Source organism: Cygnus atratus, chromosome 6 (assembly GCF_013377495.2).
Source record: "Cygnus atratus isolate AKBS03 ecotype Queensland, Australia chromosome 6, CAtr_DNAZoo_HiC_assembly, whole genome shotgun sequence".
NCBI classification, from domain to species: Eukaryota; Metazoa; Chordata; class Aves; order Anseriformes; family Anatidae; genus Cygnus; species Cygnus atratus.
The window spans coordinates 38,124,635-38,146,199 of NC_066367.1; the positions used below are offsets into that span (position 1 = coordinate 38,124,635).

The 21,565-nt window shown below is 42.4% G+C and overlaps 1 protein-coding gene across 1 annotated transcript in view; it reads left to right on the plus strand.

Annotated features, from left to right (window-relative positions):
• Positions 1 to 21,565, plus strand: part of KIF5C (kinesin family member 5C) — a 70,158-nt gene that overhangs the window by 30,842 nt on the left and 17,751 nt on the right. The window contains exons 11-18 of the mRNA XM_035566113.2: positions 3,618 to 3,766; positions 7,075 to 7,250; positions 9,657 to 9,725; positions 13,585 to 13,791; positions 15,004 to 15,150; positions 17,394 to 17,582; positions 20,463 to 20,580; positions 21,089 to 21,165. Of these exons, the coding sequence (XP_035422006.1) occupies positions 3,618 to 3,766; positions 7,075 to 7,250; positions 9,657 to 9,725; positions 13,585 to 13,791; positions 15,004 to 15,150; positions 17,394 to 17,582; positions 20,463 to 20,580; positions 21,089 to 21,165 (1,132 nt within the window). The remainder of the gene's footprint in view (positions 1 to 3,617; positions 3,767 to 7,074; positions 7,251 to 9,656; positions 9,726 to 13,584; positions 13,792 to 15,003; positions 15,151 to 17,393; positions 17,583 to 20,462; positions 20,581 to 21,088; positions 21,166 to 21,565) is intronic.

Sequence of the window (21,565 nt, forward strand, 5' to 3'; positions counted from 1 at the left end):
GAAAGTAGGTTCTGTTTGCCACTTGGCATAATTTTTGCATTAAAATCAACACTTTTAGAGCATTTTATATTGGAAAGTAAAATCATGTATAAAAGATTGATCTGACAATCTTCTGTTAGCTCATTGCCCCACTTTTAGCCTTTAATATGAGCTTTTCCTGAGATTTTAGCAAAGGAAGATGATTCGTTTAGTGCGTTCATGTAAGAGCACATAAAAATACAGGATGGGCCGTGAAGGGCAAACAGGTGCAGCTGGGTGTAGCCCCTCTTAATGAACAGACACAGACACAGATTTCTAGGTTGGAAGAGACCTCAAGATCATCGAGTCCAACCTCCTACCTAACACTAAGTACTCCACTAAACCATATCACTAAGCTCTACATCTAAACGTCTTTTAAAGACCTCCAGGGATGGTGACTCCACCACCTCCCTGGGCAGCCCGTTCCAATGCTTAATAACCCTTTCGGTAAAGAAGCACTTCCTAACATCCAACCTAAAACTCCCCTGTCGCAACTTTCGCCCATTCCCCCTCGTCCTGTCACCAGGCACGTGGGAAACACTTGTGAGGATTAGGGATGATGCTGCAGGTTAAGGCTGGAGGGCAGTTCTGCAACGCTGTCCCAATCTGGCATTGCCAGAAACGGTGTTAACTTGTCAGCTGCTGCTGGGATTTGTGGAAGGCAGGGTAGGACCCATGCGCTGCAAGTTAGGTAGCTGTAGAAGGCATGAATTCCTCTCAGCTCTGCTTCCTATGGCATGTAGTGAAATATGAAGTGTTAACAACTCCGAAATATAATGAGTTGCAGTTCTTGGTGGTGGTGAAAGTTTAAATATTTTGATGGTTCGCAGTTTAAACCTCCACATGTACAATTTTCTGACTTCAGATGACTTCAGACAAGTGTGAATCTCGCACCTCGGTAAAACTAAAGAGTAGTCCCAAAGTTCCAGCTAATTCCTTCTGGATAAGTGTAATTAAGTAGCTGAAGTGGCATTTCATTTTCAATCAACTTGTAGATACTGTGTCAGGTTTCAGTCTGCTGCCTGTTTTGTTGAACTCTGTCTGCGGGTATAGTTTGGAAGTAAAAAGAAAGGTGAGCGGTAAAATGTCACAGTTCAGAGTAAGGGGATTAAAGGGTTGCATAGCATGTTGTTGTGTGTTCGGTTTTTTAAATCTCTACGTTCATGAAGGGACTTGCTTTTGGTCTGTAATGGATAACCATGCTCCAGGATCTCTGGGAACTTGTACGCGTGGGTACGTAAGGAAGTGTGTGTAGGGGAAGTCCAGCTTCCATCTTATTTCAGCTTACGTTTTTCTTGGTTTCATTTCTCTTTTCAGTAATCAGTAAAACTTGCCGTTCTCTTCAGAAGGCAGAATGATTTTCAGACTCGCTCTGTACACCTTGAATATCAGAGCTTTGACTGACGCGACTGCTGAAAGCAGTGTGGGGAATTTACCTGCTAAATGAGCTGTCCATCAAACTTGAAGCAACCATGGAACTAGAATACAGTCACATGCTAGATATAGTTAACGCTCTGCTAGGAGAAGAGGAAGGGTTTTGTCTTTTTAATCCATAAAATATTCCTTATTGTGGACTAGGATGTCAGCTGAAGGAGCTGGGAAGATAGTTAAATTCTTTGTGAGAGTGGTTGGCTGGGCTTTAATGTGGCGGTCTTTGTTTTTTTTTTTTTTTTTTGCCTTGCTTAAAAGCTATGGAGTTGTGCTGAAACAGGAGGTCCCGGGGAGCATTTAACTGCGAGGAAGGAACTGCAAAGAGGAGGACTGCTGCTTTGCTAGACCTGCAGAGTAGCACGCATACTATACAAACGCAGTGGTGTTTGTCAGCACTTGAATAAGAATATCGCTGTCTGTGGGAAACGGTTTCATTTACGGTCTCTTTAGCTGTGGTGTTTCATTTTTCTGATGTGACACTGTGAAGGGCTGAACAACATTAAAGGAAAGGTATATGACTCACGGCTGATGACTGGTTCCTCCATTTTTTCTAGCAGTGAAGAAATGTCACCTTTGAAATAAGTGTCAGGAGTAAAATTCATCTTCACGGGCCCAGTTGTGCTAATCAATAAGTGCTTCTCTATTAGTAATGACTCAGTGTCTTCTTTCTGCTCCGTCTTTTTTGTGTTTTTATATTGTTTTTAATTGTAGTTACTAGTAGATGCTTCATCCATCGTTAGTGTAATGCAGGTGATAAATTCTATGGTGTGGCATTTTTCCCCCACTGCAGTTAAAGGAGTGGAAACCTGAGCCATGCTTTTAGCAGAATAACATGAGACAATTATGTAAAAGCTACCCATTAGGCGTCTGCATCTTCGAAAATACAGGGTTATTTTTAAATTCTTCTAAGGTAATAAAACTTCTGCATAGCACATAGTGCAAGTCACTGGACTATGAGGCACACCTATGGAAGCGCTTCCCTGCTGCCAAAAGAAAGGCTTGGGATTTTAAGTAATTGGCCGTATTTAGAAGATGTTTTACACTCATTAAGTGGAGCTGCAAAGAAAATAAAGACCAGGTGCCCTCCCCAAGGGAGAGTTAGTCACTGTATCTCTAGCTGATACTTAGAGCTTGTCCGGTGTGTTGGCATTTCAGCCTCCACTTTACAACCTGGTGGTGGGTTTGTCAGTTACTCCATTACTTAAAGAGAGACTCAGTCTCTGTTGTGTTTGATAACACTTGTTTCGTTTTGGAGACACTCAGGATCTGAGCAGTGAGGAGCAAAGATCTGAAGTTTTCTTCATTCACGCCTATTTGTTGTTTTTTTCCCCCTTTTGAAAGTGGTTTTGCTAGGGGAGATGCTCTGCATTTTTTTCTGCTTGTCCTGCATTTGCTAGTGCCATTGTTTGTGTTCAGCTGGGGCTAAGCAGTTTCACAGCGGTGAGTGGTGGCGATTGTTCGAAGGGTTTAGGTTTGGGGATTTTTGCCTAGTGTTGCAGTAACCAGTGTTACTGCTCACAGCAGCAGAGGGACGAGCTCCAGCTCCCCGCTGCCAGCCTTCCAGCCAAGCCATAGCCCAGTTCCCCAGTGGTGACCAGTGGCTCTCCTCTCCTCCCCTCCTTCCAACCCCAAAATGCACTTAAAAATGCTGATAGGCTTTCAAGAAGGATAAGTTTCCATATCTCTACTTTACTGTGTCGACACCATGTAATGCCTAAAATACAGCTCAGTTGTGGTGACAGAGTTTAAGGGACAGTCGGGACGAGCCTGTGGTCAGATGCTTGGTGGGATACCGAGCAATTCATCCCAGAAGGAGCTGAAAATAATGAGGTGACACCTTACTTAGCAGAGCAGTAATGACAGGACTTGGTTTTGTCCTTAATCGAAGAACCGTTTTCAGAGCTTTTCCTCTCAGAAGAAATCTAAAGAGGCAGATCCATGCCCAACTGGAGGCTGCTGGATTTTGAGGCAGAAAGATTTCTCCAGAGGCTTCAAGATCGTAATACTGCTGAGGTTCTGAGAGAAGATTGAATTGTGACATTGCATTTCAGGAAATAAATTGCAAATGTTTAGACGGTTCCCTTTGTGTAATAGAAAAATTTCTGAATCTCTACCGTTGCATTGAGAGACAAGTTGCAAAGCAACTGACACCTGTGTTTGTTACCCAGAGCCAAGACTATTAAGAACACGGTCTCTGTGAATCTGGAGCTGACTGCAGAGGAGTGGAAGAAAAAGTACGAGAAGGAAAAAGACAAAAACAAGAGTCTAAAGAACGTTATCCAGCATCTGGAGCTGGAACTGAACAGGTGGAGAAATGGTAAGTACGGAAAACAGGAACGGGTGTCAGTCTTCATATTTTTAAGTTATATGTGGTTACATCTTGCCTTAAATCACGATAGTCATACTAATTCTAAACTCCCTGTTCAGAGTTGTAGTTCGCTTTCGTGTTTGTGAGGTGTGTTGAGGAAGCAGAGCGCGTTCCCATACTTGTGGTGGAGAAGCCAGACAAATCCTTTGTTATTTCAGAACTGCCCAGTGACCACGTGGGTGCTCAGTTTGTGCTGGGGCTCTCCGGTGGTGTGTAGAGCAGAAGAGGCCACGTGATTTAACGCTAATCCAGCAGCTCGTACCAAAAGCCTTCCTAAACTTACAGCAGGGAAATTTTTACTAGAAAAATCTGCGTACCAAGACTAATACTCGTCATTGCCTATATTTATGTGATGTGTGAGAGTTATCTAACTGATAGCATTTTCACAGCATCCAAAACCCGTGACCTTTGATCCAAAACCCTATCACCTTTGGCCACAAAGTTGACTGTTGCTGGCCACAGACTTGTCCATCCCAGTTGTTGCCCTCAGCATCTGCTCATGGGCTTCTCCTTTTTTTTCTTTTTCTCCACCCAGTGAATAATAATAGTAACTGAAGGGTAAAGAAAGCCAAAACCAGGGAAGGCAGCAACAGACATTTTCAGAACTCAACTTTTTATATGCACCAAGCTGGCATGCTGTCAGATGCAGAGAATACAGACAGGCATTGATAATTCTAATAATTATAGTAATATTAAATTAATAAGGAAAAGATAAAATTTCATTTTTTACAAAGAACTCTTGCTCAGGCAAGAGAATAAATTCCATTGTGCTTCAAGGTAAGTAGCATTTATATTTCTTTATATAATTGAATATAGTATTAGAATAAGTAGTCCTCTGGTACAGTGTTTAGGTGTGTTGTTGGTTAGAAGAATCACCAGTTGTCTCCTTCTGTGTCTTCTAAGTGAAATTTATGTGAGAACAGCTAATTTTTTGCTTGGCAACATAGGGAACTGCTGTTCAGGTTAAGTTACAAGATTAAGTTCCGGTTGCTAAGGAGGAGGCATGTTTTCATGCATAACATACTAATTACATTTTATTTTGTATAATCTGGAGCTCTTACAAATAATTTGAGTAAACTATCCTTCCTTTTAATTTTAAAAGTGGGAAAAGGAAGAGAAACTAAACCAAAACAAAACCTGATCCCCAGTAAGCAACAAACAAACAAATATCCCCCTCTAGAACCCAAGCAAACCAACCCTGCACCCCTCTTGCACCCTGAAATTCCAACAAACCCACAACAGTGAAGTGCTGCTTCTCTGGAGTCATTTTTATTTTCTAAAGTGTTTGTCGTCCAGATCCTGTGTGCTGATGCTTCTAGCAGTAACTCTGGCAAACACGAGGCACGTGAAGTGAGAACAAATCTGTGATTTAATTAGTAGGGATAAATTGTCTTGCAACAGTCTAGTCTGGTTTTGAACATCATGGGTGAAATCCCTCCATACGTAACAGATAATACCTGACCTTTAAGGGTGCGGAAATTGTTTCCTTCTTTCAGCTCCCGGTGCTGTTTACTTGCCTTTCATATCAGCTACTTCCGTAGTGATTGCTTTCTGCATCTTCCTCTGGAGGCTCGGACCACTTTAGCACAGGGAATACTTCCCTTATCTGCATAGTAAAATTGCTATGGAGACGGTGGGTCTGCTGGTGGTGCAGAGGAGCTCTGGGAATTTATGGCACTTTCATGTTCCGCGTTTCAGTCTGTGTTTGCTAAATGCGGCTTCTGTAATTTCCTTCCCATCCTAGAAACATTTTGGTAGAAAAACTTGTACAGGGCCATCTAATATGCTGTTTAAACAGCCCTTAATAAAACGTTGTCTCTGTTGTTTCGTCTAAATATGCACACCACCTCTGCCCCTACATCTGCCCTGCTTTTCTCGGTGGCGTTACCAAGCGATACATTAAATGCATTCAAAATACTATTGATCTCTTGTCTGACCTTCCGCAATAGCATTGTTTGGAAGGAGACTCTGTCAAATGAGGCTCTTTCCAAAGGAAATTGTAGCAAAAACTACATCAAATACAAGATAGATGCATAAATATTCCACTGGTGTAGCTTGGTCTAGAAATGCAGCAAATAAAAGGGCAAGTCCCCTGCCCTGCTCTGCTCAGGTGAAATGCAGCAATGAACAATCAATTCCCATTTTTCTCGCTGATAAGGTAAAATAGCATCGAGTCATTAGCAACAGAGCAAAAATATTTTGGGTGTAGTACTTTTAGGGAGTTCATGGTGTTTGATTCCAAGTTAAGTTTTTTCAGGCTTTAAACTTGAAAAAACATCTTCTGAGATTGTTGGTCATGCTTCTTCACACCGTTTTGTTTTACGCTGAGGTCTGGATTAGCCTGCCTTTTTGCTTTTTGATGTATTTGTCCTGCTTACTTGTTTCCCTGCCAGTGAGATAAATAGTGCCCGCACTGCTTTGGCAAGAAGAATGGTTGGTAAAGCTTTATGGGATTAAATATTACAGCTTTTTATAGAAATGGGAAAAACTCTGTGCAGAAGGGTCGAACATAACCTCCCCACACCTTGAACAATGCATTCAGCAGCTAACAGTCTCTCACCAGGCTGATGAATGCCGATTCAATTTCTGGCCTGAGCAGCTTGCTGTCCCTCTTCACTCGACTGCAGCAGCCTTGTAATTGGAGCGCACGTACGTTGTCGGAGAGAATATTCCTTGGAGAAAAGCAGTTCGCAAGAAAACATGTAGGGATAGCATCCTATCTGCTGTGTACAGGCAACAGCTGAAAATTGGCCTGTGCTGTTTAATTTTATCTGTGACAAGGGAGAAGGTGAATATTGTTTTAAACGCAGCTGGCTTGCTTGTCGTCCTGGTGCTTTAGAGGTTCATTTGGCAGGGGGAGAGTTGATAAGGCAGTTGGAAATCTGGTAGGAAGGGACATTTGATTGCCTCTAGGCTTTAGGCTGAAAGTCTGATTTTTCTTCCTCCTTATTTACACTTGTGTTAATCCACGGAGCCCGTCTGCAGAGGGCTTGAGTGCAAGAGGAGTCAGGAGGTCAGCCTGTCTGCATTTTGTCTGTTTGTCCAGCTGTGGGGCTGACTGGCCATCTTGGCCACCCGATTTATGCCTCTCACCTTTATCCATGGCCACTGCCCGCCCTGTGCCAGCTGGCAGGGCTGTCGTGGGCCCCCCTTGGCTTTGCTGGGTGCCCCTCAGCAGCTGCACAGGACCAGCCTGGGATGTCCGTGGCTTTGGGCTCCTTTCTCCTTTGCCCTGACCGTGGCTTGTGTGCCCGCAGGAGAAGCCGTGCCCGAGGATGAGCAGATCAGCGCGAAGGACCAGAAGAACCTGGAGCCCTGTGATAACACCCCGATTATTGACAACATCACGCCGGTCGTTGCCAGCATCTCGATAGAGGAGAAGCAGAAATACGACGAGGAGATCGCCAGTCTCTACAGGCAGCTGGATGATAAGGTGCGAACGTTTCTTCTGACTCCCTTCTCTGGGCGTAAATGGAAACCAAACCAAACTGGATGGGTGTGCCTGGGTTTTGGTTTTGTTACTGATTTTGTGTCCCAATTGGTTTGAGCTGTTCTTCCTTCTCCTGCCAGGCTGCGTGCTCTTGTGGAGATGCAGAGGGATTGCGTCCGTGAGGGATTTAGGATGCCTGGAACCTGTGCGGTATAGCTGTGGCTGTCTGACAACTGGTCTCATCCCTGTATCTAAACTTCTGAATTTCCTACACACTAGCTGGAAAGAATGTTGTGAAAATGGATTGCTAGAAGAACTTTCCAGTCTCTAAGAGCTTGTAAATGAATTTCTGTGATAATTTTGTCACCCCGTGCAGTGTAGGGCATGCTGTTCACGAGATTTGTATGATAGTCAAAGATTTTGTGGCACTGTATTTCCTGAGCACCATGCACTGGAAGATGTCTCAAAATTCAAAATGCTGCGACTGCGTAAAAATGGATCTTGCCCTATCATGTCAGGTATCTGCTGTTCCCTCTCCAGGAAACTGGAGGCAAGTTTGCCTGTAACTTAAGGGCCCAATACAGGCTTTTTAGCCCCCTTTTGTTCAGTGATTTATGTAAATACTGTACTTCTTCAGCAGGCTGTAATTTCAGAGTCACGGGAGGAAAAAAAGAGACTAACTTAATATGTATTGTATATTAGAATGTTAAAGAAAAAATACAGCCATCTTTTGGGCCTCTTTTGTTCATCTTGTTCTAGCTGTGAGCACTCTCTGGAGTACAGGTGGCTTTTTTTTGATTTGCACAGCTTGAAATACATTATTGGCACTTAGAGCTATCAGCTACCGAGCACTTGCTGTTAATAGCTTTGGCTCGTGTGAAGATAAGAAGGGGGGAAAAAAAGGCATACTAAAAACATTGACCATGATGAATGAGAACAGCTTAAACTCTACCAAGCAAAAGTTTTCAGCCTCGCCCTAATGTTGAATCAAAACTTAATTTTAATTTTCAAGCGTAATTAGTGGGATAATGCCAGAAAAAGCCCCCTGTTTCCTTGTGTGTTAATGGTTAACGCTCGGCTGTTCCTGAGTACCGAGGGGATAATGGAGAGCTGCGCTAAGCCGTAGCTCCGCTGTGCCATGGCATGAGGTCCCGGCACAGTCTGGTTGCAAATGCACAAAGCAGTGGGTTGGTAGCACGTAAGTACCTGTTAAGGTCTTTAAGAAATTAGAGCTTTTCTGGGATGGAGAATGCATTCCCTGTAGCACTCCATAGGTTTTATATATTGATTAGAGAAAGAAAAACAAGTTGGTCATTCTTTCACTTTCCCTCATCAAACGTAGCAAAGCCTCTATTAGCCTCGAAGGAGGTAGGGGCAGGTTTGTGTTTTACCTTAGGAAACATGGGAAGCGTGATGTGGTGAATTACTGCAGCGCTGTAGAAAACGAGAAGGTATCTCATCCCCCAAACAAAAACAAAATATCCCCGTTTATTTTTTACATTGTAGGTCACTCTTATGTCAGATCTGGGGCTATTTGAACGTTAGCAAGCGGTTCAGTGTATTCTGCTTGTTAGCCATATTTGCTATCAGGAATCAAGCCATTAGCCGGCTTGTCAGTGAAACACACTGGGTTCACTCAATCAAAAAAAAATCGAGGGTTTACCTCGGCAAGTTCCTTCACGAGAACAGAGATGGACCCGGTCGGTTGCTGTGCTTGGTGTGCCTCCTGAGCCTTTTTGGTGGTAGGATTTGTACAGCAATGTCCATCGCAATTTCTCATCTGGATTTAAGATCGGCTCTTAACCATGAGGACATTGTCTTAACGAAGAAGTGGAAATGCCAGTAAAATTTGATGCCTGCATGTGCATTACCTGCGAGCATTTCCTTTAAGGTCTTGGATGGAGCAGGATGCCAATTCTGCTACGTTCTAGAATGGGACAATGCAAGTTCTACAGATGAGGTGTCCGAGTTCTGTGTTTTGGTTAGAGGTTCCTCTTTCATTTGTGCAGTTAGTTAATAAATCTGTCTCTAATGATCTTTCTTCACTGATTTTGAGGACAGGGTGACAGAGTGTGTGGGTGTGTATGTTTTTGTAGCTCTATAAACGCATGACATATATGTTATAAAAGTCTCTTGGTCGTTTGCAAACCTTAAGGTGCAGCTATTACCACATCAGTGTCTTTTGTTTCTAATCAGGGCCAACTGCTTAGGTCTGTACTAGAGACAGCTGCGTGCAGGCATTGATTTTACAATGCAGCTCTGCGTGTGTGTATTTTTCTCCCCTGCCACTCAAACCTGCGCAAGGTTTGCTGTGGCATTATTCTTCCTTCTTCTCCAGAGAGAGGAAATAAAAGCAATCAAAAGAGAACTCTAAAGAAACTAAAAATCTCCAACCCTATTTCATTGCAGGATGATGAAATCAACCAGCAAAGCCAGTTGGCTGAGAAATTAAAACAACAAATGCTGGATCAAGAGGAGGTAAGGAAGAAAACGACAAAACAACAACAAAAACACATTTTGCTTATGGGACACTTGTTTAGTGATTTTTGTCACAGTTGTTGGCTAGATATGTACATACTAACTGGCTAAAATTCAATAAGAGACACTCAGGTTACAGCTAGGTTTAAACTTCAAATTTCTTAATATCCTCAGAAGAGCACTGAGCCTTGATAACTCCTTGTAAGACCATACCATCCTGCTGGGAAGTGACACTGGAGGTACCAAGGTAGGGGTGTGGCCAGTATTCTTCACTTCAGAAGCATTTTTTCTATATGCCTGCATCCTTTCAGGTATACTGTGGACAGTAGATAATTAACATATTTCCTTGTTTGACAGTGTAAAAATTACTGCTGGTAATAGATTATGGATATTCATTATTTTGGCATGGGCAATTAGAGAAAGTAATGAGAGAAATCTTTGACGCTGAAAAATCTCTTATTGGTGCTGCCCCAGATTTGCTCTGAAATCTTGGATTACTCATTAAACATTTTGTTTGATTGTTTCTATCCACAGAAGGAATGTTAGTGCTTTTTTAGCTGGGGAAGAGGATAGTCAAGTCATTTCCTTATCTGTCGCTTGTATATGAAGGTTTGAAGATGTAAAATCTGGCACTAACACCAAATTACTGGGTTCTCCAAATGTTGCTGTGATATTTATTGAGAGATGGTGCTATGCTGTTTTTCAAATTGTGGGAATCCGGAACATTCAGACCAGGAATATAACCCTGGTGTGGGAGTTCACTTATTACTTCTGTTCCAAATTTATTTTTTTTTAACAGCCTTATAATTGAAAAGTGATTCTGTCCATGCCTCAACCTTTATCCAAGCACTCAGAGAGGGTTTCCAAGGTTAGGTACCTTAACAGGGAGAGAACAACATATAAAAATATTTGTTAATTGTCATTTGTGACTGATGTGCTACTTTTAGGGTCTTATCCTCACTGCCTCACTGAAGGGATGACCAGATTTATTTTGCTCTATGATTAAGTTCTTTGTTCACTTGCCACAACTTTCTTTTGATTAATCTGCTTTACATGCTGCCTGTGTCCATGGCTGTTCAGATGTAGCAGCATTTTATGCGTTCTCAGCAACATTATTTTTGGATGTGTATTATTTAGGCCATCTCGCTTCTCCCATCCATCTTACATCACTGTTCTCATCTAAGCCTTATCTTTCTCCTCATGGTTTTTCTTGTGTCTTATTTTTTAAGGTGATCTGCATTCCTTTCTTTGTTTCACATATTTGGGAGCATGTTGTGTGCTGGCTTATTCCCCACCCCCTTTTCTGTTCCATACTCAGTGGAAGATGAAAGAAGTTTTCAGTGACCTCTGATCCTTCTTTTACTGACCGCTTTTTCCCCCTTCTCTTTTTTTTCTTTTTTTTTTTCCCACATTGCAGTCTAGCTTTTCTGACTTCCTGAATTCCTTGAAGCTGGTGTTGTACCGCTTGTTTGGAAGGTTACGCTGGCTCAGCTGATGAGCTTGTCCACCTCCTACCTTTGAAAGCTAACGCAGTGTTTTTGTTTTCCCCTTTAGGGGAATTGAACTGAATTTTTCAAGGTTTTGTCTTCCACATGCAAGGTTCACCTGCACTGCAGGAGCGATGTACCTGTTCTCCCTTACAGCTTGTGATTAGCTCCTTGATATATGTGCTGCAGAGCAGCTGCCTCACTGTGCTTCTTCCTAATTAACCAGAGTACTTTTTTCTGCTTGATTAAGCTAGCGGGTTAATTATAAACGTAAGGCCTGCCACAGATGGCATTGTGCTGCTACTGGTATCTTCTGGTACCTTTTTGCCACTGGCTGCTTCTCCTAGCCAGCGTCTCTGGGGTGGGTGGGCTCCAAGCATTCACCTTCCAGTGCCTCCGCTTCGGGGTGGTGACACCCCTCTGCTTCGGGGTGCTGACCTTCAAACGGTTGGTTTCTAATAAAATCAGGCTCTTTGGTTCTCGTGAGGACATAATGATAACACCCAAGTCTCCAAATTGAGGAGTAGGGAGTCTGTGACATGGTAGTAAAGCTCAGAAACAGACCTTCAGCACTGAGGATGGGAGGGGATCTTCCTCACCCCCGAAGCAGCCGTCCCCATTAGGTGGAATTCCTTTGTTTATGACCGATCACCACAATGTTATGAGTAGCCTTTTTAAATCGTGGTATGTTTTTCCATGTTATATCAACAAGAATCTTCTGGGGAGATGTGTTTATGCTCTAGGTGATATATAACACTTCCCTTTACTTGAAGTCGCAGTAATATTCACGCAGAAATTTTCTTAAGTAAATGTAAATAATGGTTCCATCTGTGTTTAGTAGAAAGATTATTTTAAGCTATTTTGTTGTTTAAATATTTACATGCCATCTGGCTTTGGCAATTCAGTGGGTTTTTTTTGTAACTTGAGTGCACTTCCGAGGCTACAGCATTACCAGCAGATAAATTTCCCTTACATCTGAATCCTCTCTTCGCCACTTTGGGCACGTGCCAGTGTCTGAAGCAAGCTCGTTGGTTTCCTATTTTCCATTAGCGCTCCGAGCCAAAAAAGCAGCGTCGTCTCTGCCATCCGCCTTTTGGGTGGTTGGTTTTAGAGGGATGTTTCTGTTTTGGATGGGGTCCCCACTGACCTTCATGGCCTGGGAGCGAGGAGCCGGAGGGCAACGGTGGGGCAGGGCAGCACGAGTCCCTCCGCTGAGGTTTCCTGGCTCCTACCTGCAGCAGAGCCATTTGTCAAGTCACGTTTTAGTTGTTACGGTGCTCGAACCTTTGGTGAGTGGTGTCTGGCCGGGTCAGCACACGTCAGTGATGCTGCCTCTTCTGCTGCCTGAGACAGCTACAGGACACCAATGCTGTAATCCATTCCGTGGAAGGCTTGGGCATAAGTGAGTCTTTTGTCCAAACTTTGCTGTTAGGATGACTTCTGAGCATAAATTCCTTCTTGTGTCTCATGTATGCAATTACTAAGTTTTTTGTGTTATTGCTTTGTTTGATGTGTTTATGCAATATAAGTCCTGATTTTTGTTGTTATCACACAAAAGTACAATGCTAGCATTAACTGGTAGGTGATACCTTTGCTTTATGTTCACATTTTCTGCACTATATGACTACTGTTGAGTCTGTTTTTCTGTTAAGAACCTGATACCTGAATTTTCAAGACTTTAATGCATTAATACAATGCAGTGGTGCAAGGGCGAGGGGTAGGACTGTGCAACTGAACTCCTACAGTTGAGCGCTATCATTGAATCTCTTAGTGGTGTGCAAAGACTAAATTAAAATGAAGTCTGTATTTTCTTTAGTTAATACTTTGCAAATAAGTATGGCTAATCTGGCTTCAGCATCAAGCTTCAGGCGATTTCTAAAAATTTTACTAAAAATTTTTCTAAAAATTTACCCTTTTACTTGGTTCACTTCGAAGCTGCAACTCTTCAACTCTAAGTATTTTACTTTGTTGTTGGTTGGCTGTGTGTGTGTGGTTGGCTTTTTTTTAGTCTCTCTTTTTTTTTTTTTTTTGTCCTAGCTGCAGGATTGGGTTGAGGGCAAAAAATTTACTTGGAGCTATGATACCACTTAATATAAGCTTCTTTGCCTCAGCGTTGTGTTGTAATAGGATTTGATTCTGATTTTTCTTTTCATTGAAGTTTGAAGCCTTTTTTGCTTCCTTCATCTGCATTTATGCTGAAACTGATGGTGTTTGTGGTAGAGGAGCAGGAATCTTCTCTTGCATTCTCTCTTCTCTACACACGCTTGCCTGCTCGCGTTTTGTCTTTCTCTTTGTCTGGTTTTGCCCTTTTCAGTGTTATCTTTTGAATGAGTTCTTGGGTGTTTTATGCTTCTATGATATCTGGTTTCCAGCTTTTGGCCTCCACCAGAAGAGATTATGAGAAGATCCAGGAGGAGCTGACCCGTCTTCAGATTGAGAATGAAGCTGCAAAAGATGAAGTGAAAGAGGTCCTTCAAGCCCTGGAAGAATTAGCTGTCAATTATGACCAGAAATCCCAAGAAGTGGAGGACAAAACAAGAGCCAATGAGCAGTTGGCCGATGAACTGGCACAGAAGAGTGTAAGAGCAAGCAGTTTGTAATGCTGGTTCCCCCCTCTCCCTCTAACTTTGCACCTCTCCTAAAGATTTCCATACGATTTCACAGATAATTGCTAGCCCGTGCCATTTCAGGAATCTTTCAGATACTGCCTCCAGGTATGTTTAATAGGTATATAGGTTAAAGATTGGAGTAGCAGAGAAGCTATTAAAAGGTCTGTATTTGCTGATGCTACCCTCTCTCTTCTGTCGTAATTAAAGGATAAAATAAAGATAATTCAGAAACTGCTCAATGAAAGCTGATGGCAGATTGTGGCTCTGTTGCAACCTCTGTATTTTGCACACCGTGTCAGCTACTGAGCGGAATGTGAGAACTGGCCAGTCTGTGTTTTGATCATTTCAAAACTGTATTGTGCCAAGAAAGATGTGAAAAGCTACTTTATGCGAATTGCATCATTCCGTGTTTCTCTGAACTGTGTGCTGAGGAGCAGGGAACCTCAAGAAGAGCATTAGAAAAAAATCAGCTTTCTTCAGCTGATGTATCGATTATAAGGAAAAAATCTGATCTGAGAAAAATCAAGATTGGCTTAACAAGCTTAGTACATCCTTGTTCCTTAATTCCCTGTGCAGACCGAGGAGGTTGTTGTTAAGATGTCTGATTTCATGCGTATCTAGCATATAAGATTTTGTTATCCACTTTAATAAAACAGATTACTATGAAATCCATTTGAAAAAAAAATAATGAATTTTATATCCTTCTGTACCTGTTTCTCCGTGATTAACCTCCTTTGACATGTATTATGCAAATAAGATTCTTACAGGATTTACTACATTTAATAGATCTAAAGTAGCCTTGTTAGCAAGTGAGTTGTGAAAGTGGATTATGGCAAGGTGGCATTGTGTGCCGCTGGAGTAAGTGTCGGTACATTGAGCCGGTGGGCATGTTCAGGAAAATATAAAGCGGTGCTTTGTAACCCAGATGTCACGGGAGAACCGATGCCCAAAAGTGGCACTATTGAAATGCACCGAAGCGGGGAGAAATTTATAGAGCCACCGTTAACTCCCAGCTTTATCTCTGCTGTTTTATTCAAGCAAAGATATTTTGGATAGTGAATTGTTTGGTGAATTTATCATGTCCAGAGGAGAAATTTCGCTTTGTTTTACTCAATGAGGTTTCTGTATGAATAGAGAGGATCTGAGGAAAGGAGGGTAACTTTTGCTTTTACATCTTTCCAGACGGTTCTGACAACAACCCAGAGGGAGCTGGGCCAGTTGCAGGAGCTCAGTAACCACCAGAAGAAGAGAGCTACAGAAATCTTAAACTTGCTGCTTAAAGACCTGGGAGAGATTGGAGGGATCATTGGTACTAACGATGTTAAAACAGTAAGTTGGCTGTCTTGACTGCTTCCCCCCAGTGTGCACCGCCTGCCAAATGAAAATAAGGAATGTGGAGAACGTGTGACACAGCAGCCCTTCTCCCCGGACACTGCCGTTTAAACCCTGGGTAGAGCACAGTGTAAAACACTGAGGAGATCTTTGTCTGTGTCAGAGATGGTCAGTGTCTGTGCGCACAATCACCACATTGATTCCCAGCGCAGTGTCTGGGGCTAAACTAATGCAGCCCATCTGTGTGCTGATGCATTTATTAAACTCTGCTGTCCAAGGCCTGGGCTGGGTTCTCCTCCCAAACAATACACACATAAACCTATTCCACAGTTATCTGGCATGATCCAACATCCCCAGAACCTAAATATTTCTATCATTGAGATATGGCTTCTGGTAGCTACCTTTTTTGTGTGAGGTTTGTCCTACAGCTGCCATGCAGGTGAACATGAATGGTAGACTTCTGTACTGACAGCTGTCCAGGACTCCTGAGTAAAGAGATCTGCGTAGACGTTTTTCTGCTCTTTGCTTCCTAGCTTTGAGCAGTGGCTGGCTTCATCAAAGAGCCCACAGTTTTGAGTGTGTTTCTGAACGCAGGATGCTTTAAACGGACTGATTTTCAGAATTAACAAAATTTATGCTATATACCACATAAATATCTGCGATTCTGTGACAGCAGGACAAGCTTAACTTTTGTGTATTGGTGAATATCCTTTACAGAGGAAAAAATACAGAGGATCATTTTCCTCTAAAGTTGGAAGGTAAGAAGGGGCGTGGAGGTTGTTGAAACAGTAGAACCCTCGGTAACTGCATGAGCCTGGAGATGGTGGAGATTTTGGCCAGCTTTGCTTTGAAATTTGTTTTCAATCAGGCTCATGGGTTTGCAGATATGATGGAGAAGGTAGATGCTCCCATTGTCGTACTCCTGATGTTGTAGATGAACAAAATTTTGGGCCTCAGAGGAGATTTACATGGCCACTGCTAAATGGCACATCTCTGTTGGAGTTTGTCATTGCCTGGAAAATCTTTCTCATGATGTTCACGTCGAATTTTCTGTCCACTGAAAACCGTGTGAGGGAAAACAAACAAACAAACAAAACAGTTGCTAAAACTGGTTAAGAAATTTATTCTCAAGATGTATGCAATTTACTTGCAGCGCACTCCATTTTCATGCTTTTAGTTCACTCCTCAGATTTTGAGTGATGATCTTTCCTGAACCCTTTCATACTGTAAAGGTAAGAGTGAGTGTGTGCAGCTGGGGTGCTTTGGGTTGCCTCTGAGCATTGTTGATATTCTGCTAAAGCCCCCTTAGGTCAGCAGATGATCCAGTCTGCTCTTACTGCAGAGGATGAAATCCCTGCTGCCTGGTGTGTTTATGCAGATTCCAGGACCACAGGACCAAATTTTGCTAGATGTTAGAGCAACCTCTGGTGGCCATTTCAATAGGAACTGTGAGAGGAAATCTCTGCAAATGGAGGCTGTTTGATACAAATTTTTATAGCAACTAAGATGTCAGCATTTTACAGGACAGCTGTCAGTGTAAATAAGGCAAGATTGAAAGGGTTTTAGATGAATAATTTCAAATTTGCTGGCAATTAGCAGCTTGCTCAAAGTGTGTCTAATTTCAGACCAGACTGAGGGTTTTAGTGGCAATAGCATCTTTTAGGTTGTTGGGAGAAGATACAGCACGTTACCTTCCCCTTGGTGCTAGAAAAGAGGCAAAAAGCAGATGAAATTGCGATCCATATGCTCAAGAAGAATCTTTGCAGCTTTTCGGTGGGTTACATGAATTAAGTAGCTGAAGAAAAATCATGAAGAGAAAGACACAGAAATAAAAGGCACAGTGTTAAACCAAGGAAGGAAATGATGTATAAATAATTAGAGATGAGTGGAATTAGTTTGCTCTTGCCAGATAAAATTTTCAGACCAATGCCTGTCTTGTAGCTCCTTATTGAAGGAGCACAACCTTTCAAGAGGAGACTTGTTCAACAAGTACCTTGAAAACGCTCTCCAGCTTCCAGCTGCTTGAAAGAGGAAAATTTCCTGTCCCAGTGACATGAGAAAGTTTCTCCAAGCTATGCTTTTGCCACTATGGTGGGCTCGATTACTGTAGATGTTGAGTGAGTACCTTTAGCTAAAACACTGAATTGATGAAGCATGCCATGACAAGAAGTCTTAATTTCTCATTTTTGAAGGTATCTATCTCTAGATACCTTTAAGATTGCAATTTTCTGTGTGTTTAGTTAGCAGATGTGAATGGCGTGATCGAAGAGGAGTTCACCATGGCCCGGCTGTACATCAGCAAGATGAAGTCTGAGGTGAAATCTCTCGTGAACCGCAGCAAGCAGCTTGAGAGTGCCCAGATGGACTCCAACAGGAAGATGAATGCCAGCGAGAGGGAGCTTGCAGCTTGCCAGCTCCTCATTTCACAAGTATGTTTGCTCCTTCCTTGTTCCTCTGAGGCAAGGTTTGATGACTTTCTCAGTCTTCTTCCTCATGAAATGTAAGTGTTAGGAGTGAGAAATGAGAACTCAGGGCGCAGAGTGCTGTTTCTCGTGCCTGTTTTGTTGTTTTTTTCTCTCTTCCCATTCCTCCCCCTCGGTGTTTTTCAGCACATTCTGTGGTAAGATTCTGTCCTCCTGTTGCAGATTTCAAAATGTTTTCAGTGGCATAATAGCGAAAATCCTCCTCAGCAGGATTTCGTCATCATGTATTTGCATCTTGTACGTTAAAGCAAACTGAGAAGGGAAGCAGCGATTGTTTGGGTCACTAGCAAAACACTCAGAGAGCCCTCAGCACCTAGACTGCTAGTATGCTAACAGATAGCTGGGCAGCAATCTATACGTATAAAGATAATTCATCATGGTAAACGTTACCATGTAAGTTAGAAATCCAGATGGCAGGCAGGCTTCACAGTGGGTGGCACATTACAGGCAGCGACGCATGCTGCAGCGCTCTGCAGGGGGGAGCTAACCGCTTTGACACGCTGCTTTGATCACCGCACGTGTGAAGCAGAGGAGACAACTGGAGTTTACTGTATATCATTTGCTACCAGTTACTCGAAGAAAACCTGGAGCGAGGATAGCCTCTTGTCCTGCAGCAGAATGTCTTTATTGAGGTCTGCCGTAATAGCTGTAAGCATGCTTCTCGGTATTAAAGGGAGGCTGGAGTCCTGAGGGTATTGGCTGTCCAAAAATGTTAAGTAAGGCTGTGCTTTTTATTCTGTCTTAAACTTGACATGGCCGCTAAAGGCATTCTGCCAATCTGTCCTGCTCCCTTTCCTTGGGAACTTGCATCAGGAAAGCAGATTAAGGTTTGACTCCTAAAGCAGCTTATATGCATGCTTCTGCTGGCAAAAAAAGGCTCAGCAACGCAGCCGGGAATGAGGGTATCAGCAGTGTGTTGGTGGGACAGTTTCATTCAGCCATGGTTTTGGATTATGCTGACCCAGTGAAGCAGTAAGTGGAAGCCAGCCTGTCTGTCTATACAGGGTTGGTGTTTTTCTTCTTAGACTGAAGTCACACTGAAGTCCTAAATGTTCAATGCTCAGAGCTTTCCATAAACATGACCTAACTGCTGTCTTCAGTACCTATTTGCAGACAGGAACACGGAGGTTTAAGATTTGAGTGACTTATCTAAGGCTGTGGAAAGATGTAACATAAGAGGCAAGACTCCAAGGCCACATCTTTTTTTTTTTCTTTTTTCCCTACATTTCTATTGTATCTTAACATGGTGAAGAAACCAAGCAGAAATACCCTCAAGCAGGTGATCCCCTTGCCTTGCCATTTTGGAAGCCCTGCAACTAAGCACATATTGAGGCCTATTTGTTTTTAAGATCAGGAAGAAGCTGAATGTTGTTATGCTGAAAGCCTTATCTATAAAGCCAAAATTTATTGTTAGCATAATTTGAATCTTAACAGCCTATTTATTAGTCTAGATCTAATTATTGTAGAAAAAAAAAAAAACAAATATTTTTATGCAGAAGAAGCTTCAATGGCAATAACGATACCATTAAAATTGTGACACATTTCTTTAGTTTCTGTCTTTTTTCCTGATGTTACATTCAAGCTTCTTCTGCTCTTCTGAGTCCTAAGTTTGGTGGTTTCATTCTGATGTTGCTGACGAGGGCATTACAGCGAGCATTGTCAGCATCTGGAGCACTTTGCTGAGACGAATGTGACATTTATGTTGCTGATTTCTTCTTCCTTGCTCTAGGGTTCAGTTGGAGTCATTTTTATGTTTGCTGACATGCTTTTACACCTTGCTTTTCTGTTACTGGCCCACGGCTGCACAACTAAACTTCCTATGTATGGTGCCTTTTACACCGTTAGATGTTTCAGCATGCTTCTATATGGTGATAATCACATAACCACCATGGTACCATATCGAAATGAGACACAGGGCTACGCAGTTACTGGGTTAAGCTGATCCAGGAGGTGGTGCATGACTGCTGTGTGCTGTACCCAGAGTCTGTGCTCTGGAGCCTCAACATTTGCAGCCAAGCTGGGACTTGACCAAGTCTCCTGTCAGGTTTAGAGATCTATTAGAGTAGTTGCTGCTGAAGCAAGCAGTTCCATGTGTGCCCTTTTCTTCCTGGAGACCTTGCTGCCTGCAGGCTCTGGACTGCTTTAGTTTCTGCTAAGGACTGCGCCTCTCTAAATCTGATCTCTGGGGCACAGGAGTAACACCAGCTCAGAGGCCTCAACCCCTCTCTCCCAAGGTGAACTTTGAGAACAGTGAGCTACAAATCCTTCAGTGACCTTAATAATAGGATATAATAATTCCTGGACACTATCTTACTGAGTTTTACCCTCAAGTTAGAATATTATCATTCAATTTTTGATGTTTTCAGTATGTCCTTCACTATTTTGTTTTGAGTCTAAGCCCTTTTAATTCAAAAGGACATTAGCAAGAAACAAACCATCAGGATAGAGGGTGGAAATTTGGTTTGAGCTTATGCAGGTTCAAGCATCCAGAAAGCAAGCTCAGGATTTATTCCAGCCCAGTGTTCAGCTGGTTTCAGAAAGCTGCTGATGTTTGTTTAATGCCAAGTCATGAGCTTCCAATGATATTTTGGAATTACCAGCTGTATTGTTCAGTACGTACCTTGGGCTATTAAGAATGGCCTTTAAAAATGTAGTCTGTTTTGATCTGTTACCTCCTTCTCAGATCTTTTGCTGTATTTTCTCCTAGTCATCAGTGCCAGATGTGGAGAACTTTCTATTTTTCTCCTTTATGTAGAATAGTACCTGAATTCTTTGGTAATAAGAGGCAGTACTCACATCTCATTACCATTCCCTTTGTCTTTAAAGCATGAAGCAAAGATCAAGTCCCTCACAGACTACATGCAAAATATGGAGCAGAAGAGAAGGCAGCTGGAAGAGTCGCAGGATTCTCTCAACGAAGAACTTGCCAAGTTGCGTGCTCAAGGTACAAAGTTGGGTCTTATGGTCATCGTTTCTTTTACCAACTGTATCTCAGAAAATTCAGTTTTGGACAAAAGCATTGTACATACAGCTTACCTGGCACCGTTGCAGCATTTGATTGTTCCGCCCTGTTCTACTTTTGTCATATGTGTATCCCCATTGTCATAGAAATGTGATGGAACAGATGGGGTTTGAGTTCATTTATCTAGCCCTAAGCTTTGCAGCACACAGATAGAAGTCATGGAAGACCGGATTACGCAGGTCATGCTTTGACGTTGAACTATTGCCTCTGTAGTCCTACAATATTTTTTGTCTGGTTGTATTGGCAGTGAAGTCATAAAATTGTGATTTAGAATATTTAACACATTGCACTTGTACGTTACACTTGAGATAAAACCAGAATTAACCCTTTTGGCCTACCCCCATCACAGATTATTTTTTTTTAAAAGGCTTGACATAGTAAAGTTCTAGAACTGTTTTGTTAATTCCTAACTGTCTCAAACTTTAAACAGAAAAAGTGCATGAAGTCAGTTTCAAAGACAAGGAGAAGGAGCATCTGACCCGGCTTCAGGATGCAGAGGAAATGAAGGTAGTATTGCCTGCTGCAATTTTAAAGCAGATTTCTCAGTGAGATCATTCATTAGCTGATAATTAGGGTGTAATTTTGTCTTCCTTGTATGTTGCGTGCTTTTAAAAAAAAAAACTTTCAGCCTCTGTCAGAATTGCTGACTTCTCTTTGAAAACGTGACCTCTTATGATTGAGTGACCTTTGCAATTTGAAGTTGGCGAACTTGCTAGTATTGAGGCTGGTGACCAGATGAAGGAAAAAAAGTAAGTTAGAGACCAAGTATCTGACCTGAGTGTGTCTTCTGAGACCAGCTTGTATGCTGAGCCAGCTTCAGAGAGTAGAGAGGTTTGGTGGGCTGTGTTTGCTTAATTGGAGATGCCTTGGTTCCTCACATCATATGAACAGAGAACTGAAAAATAAG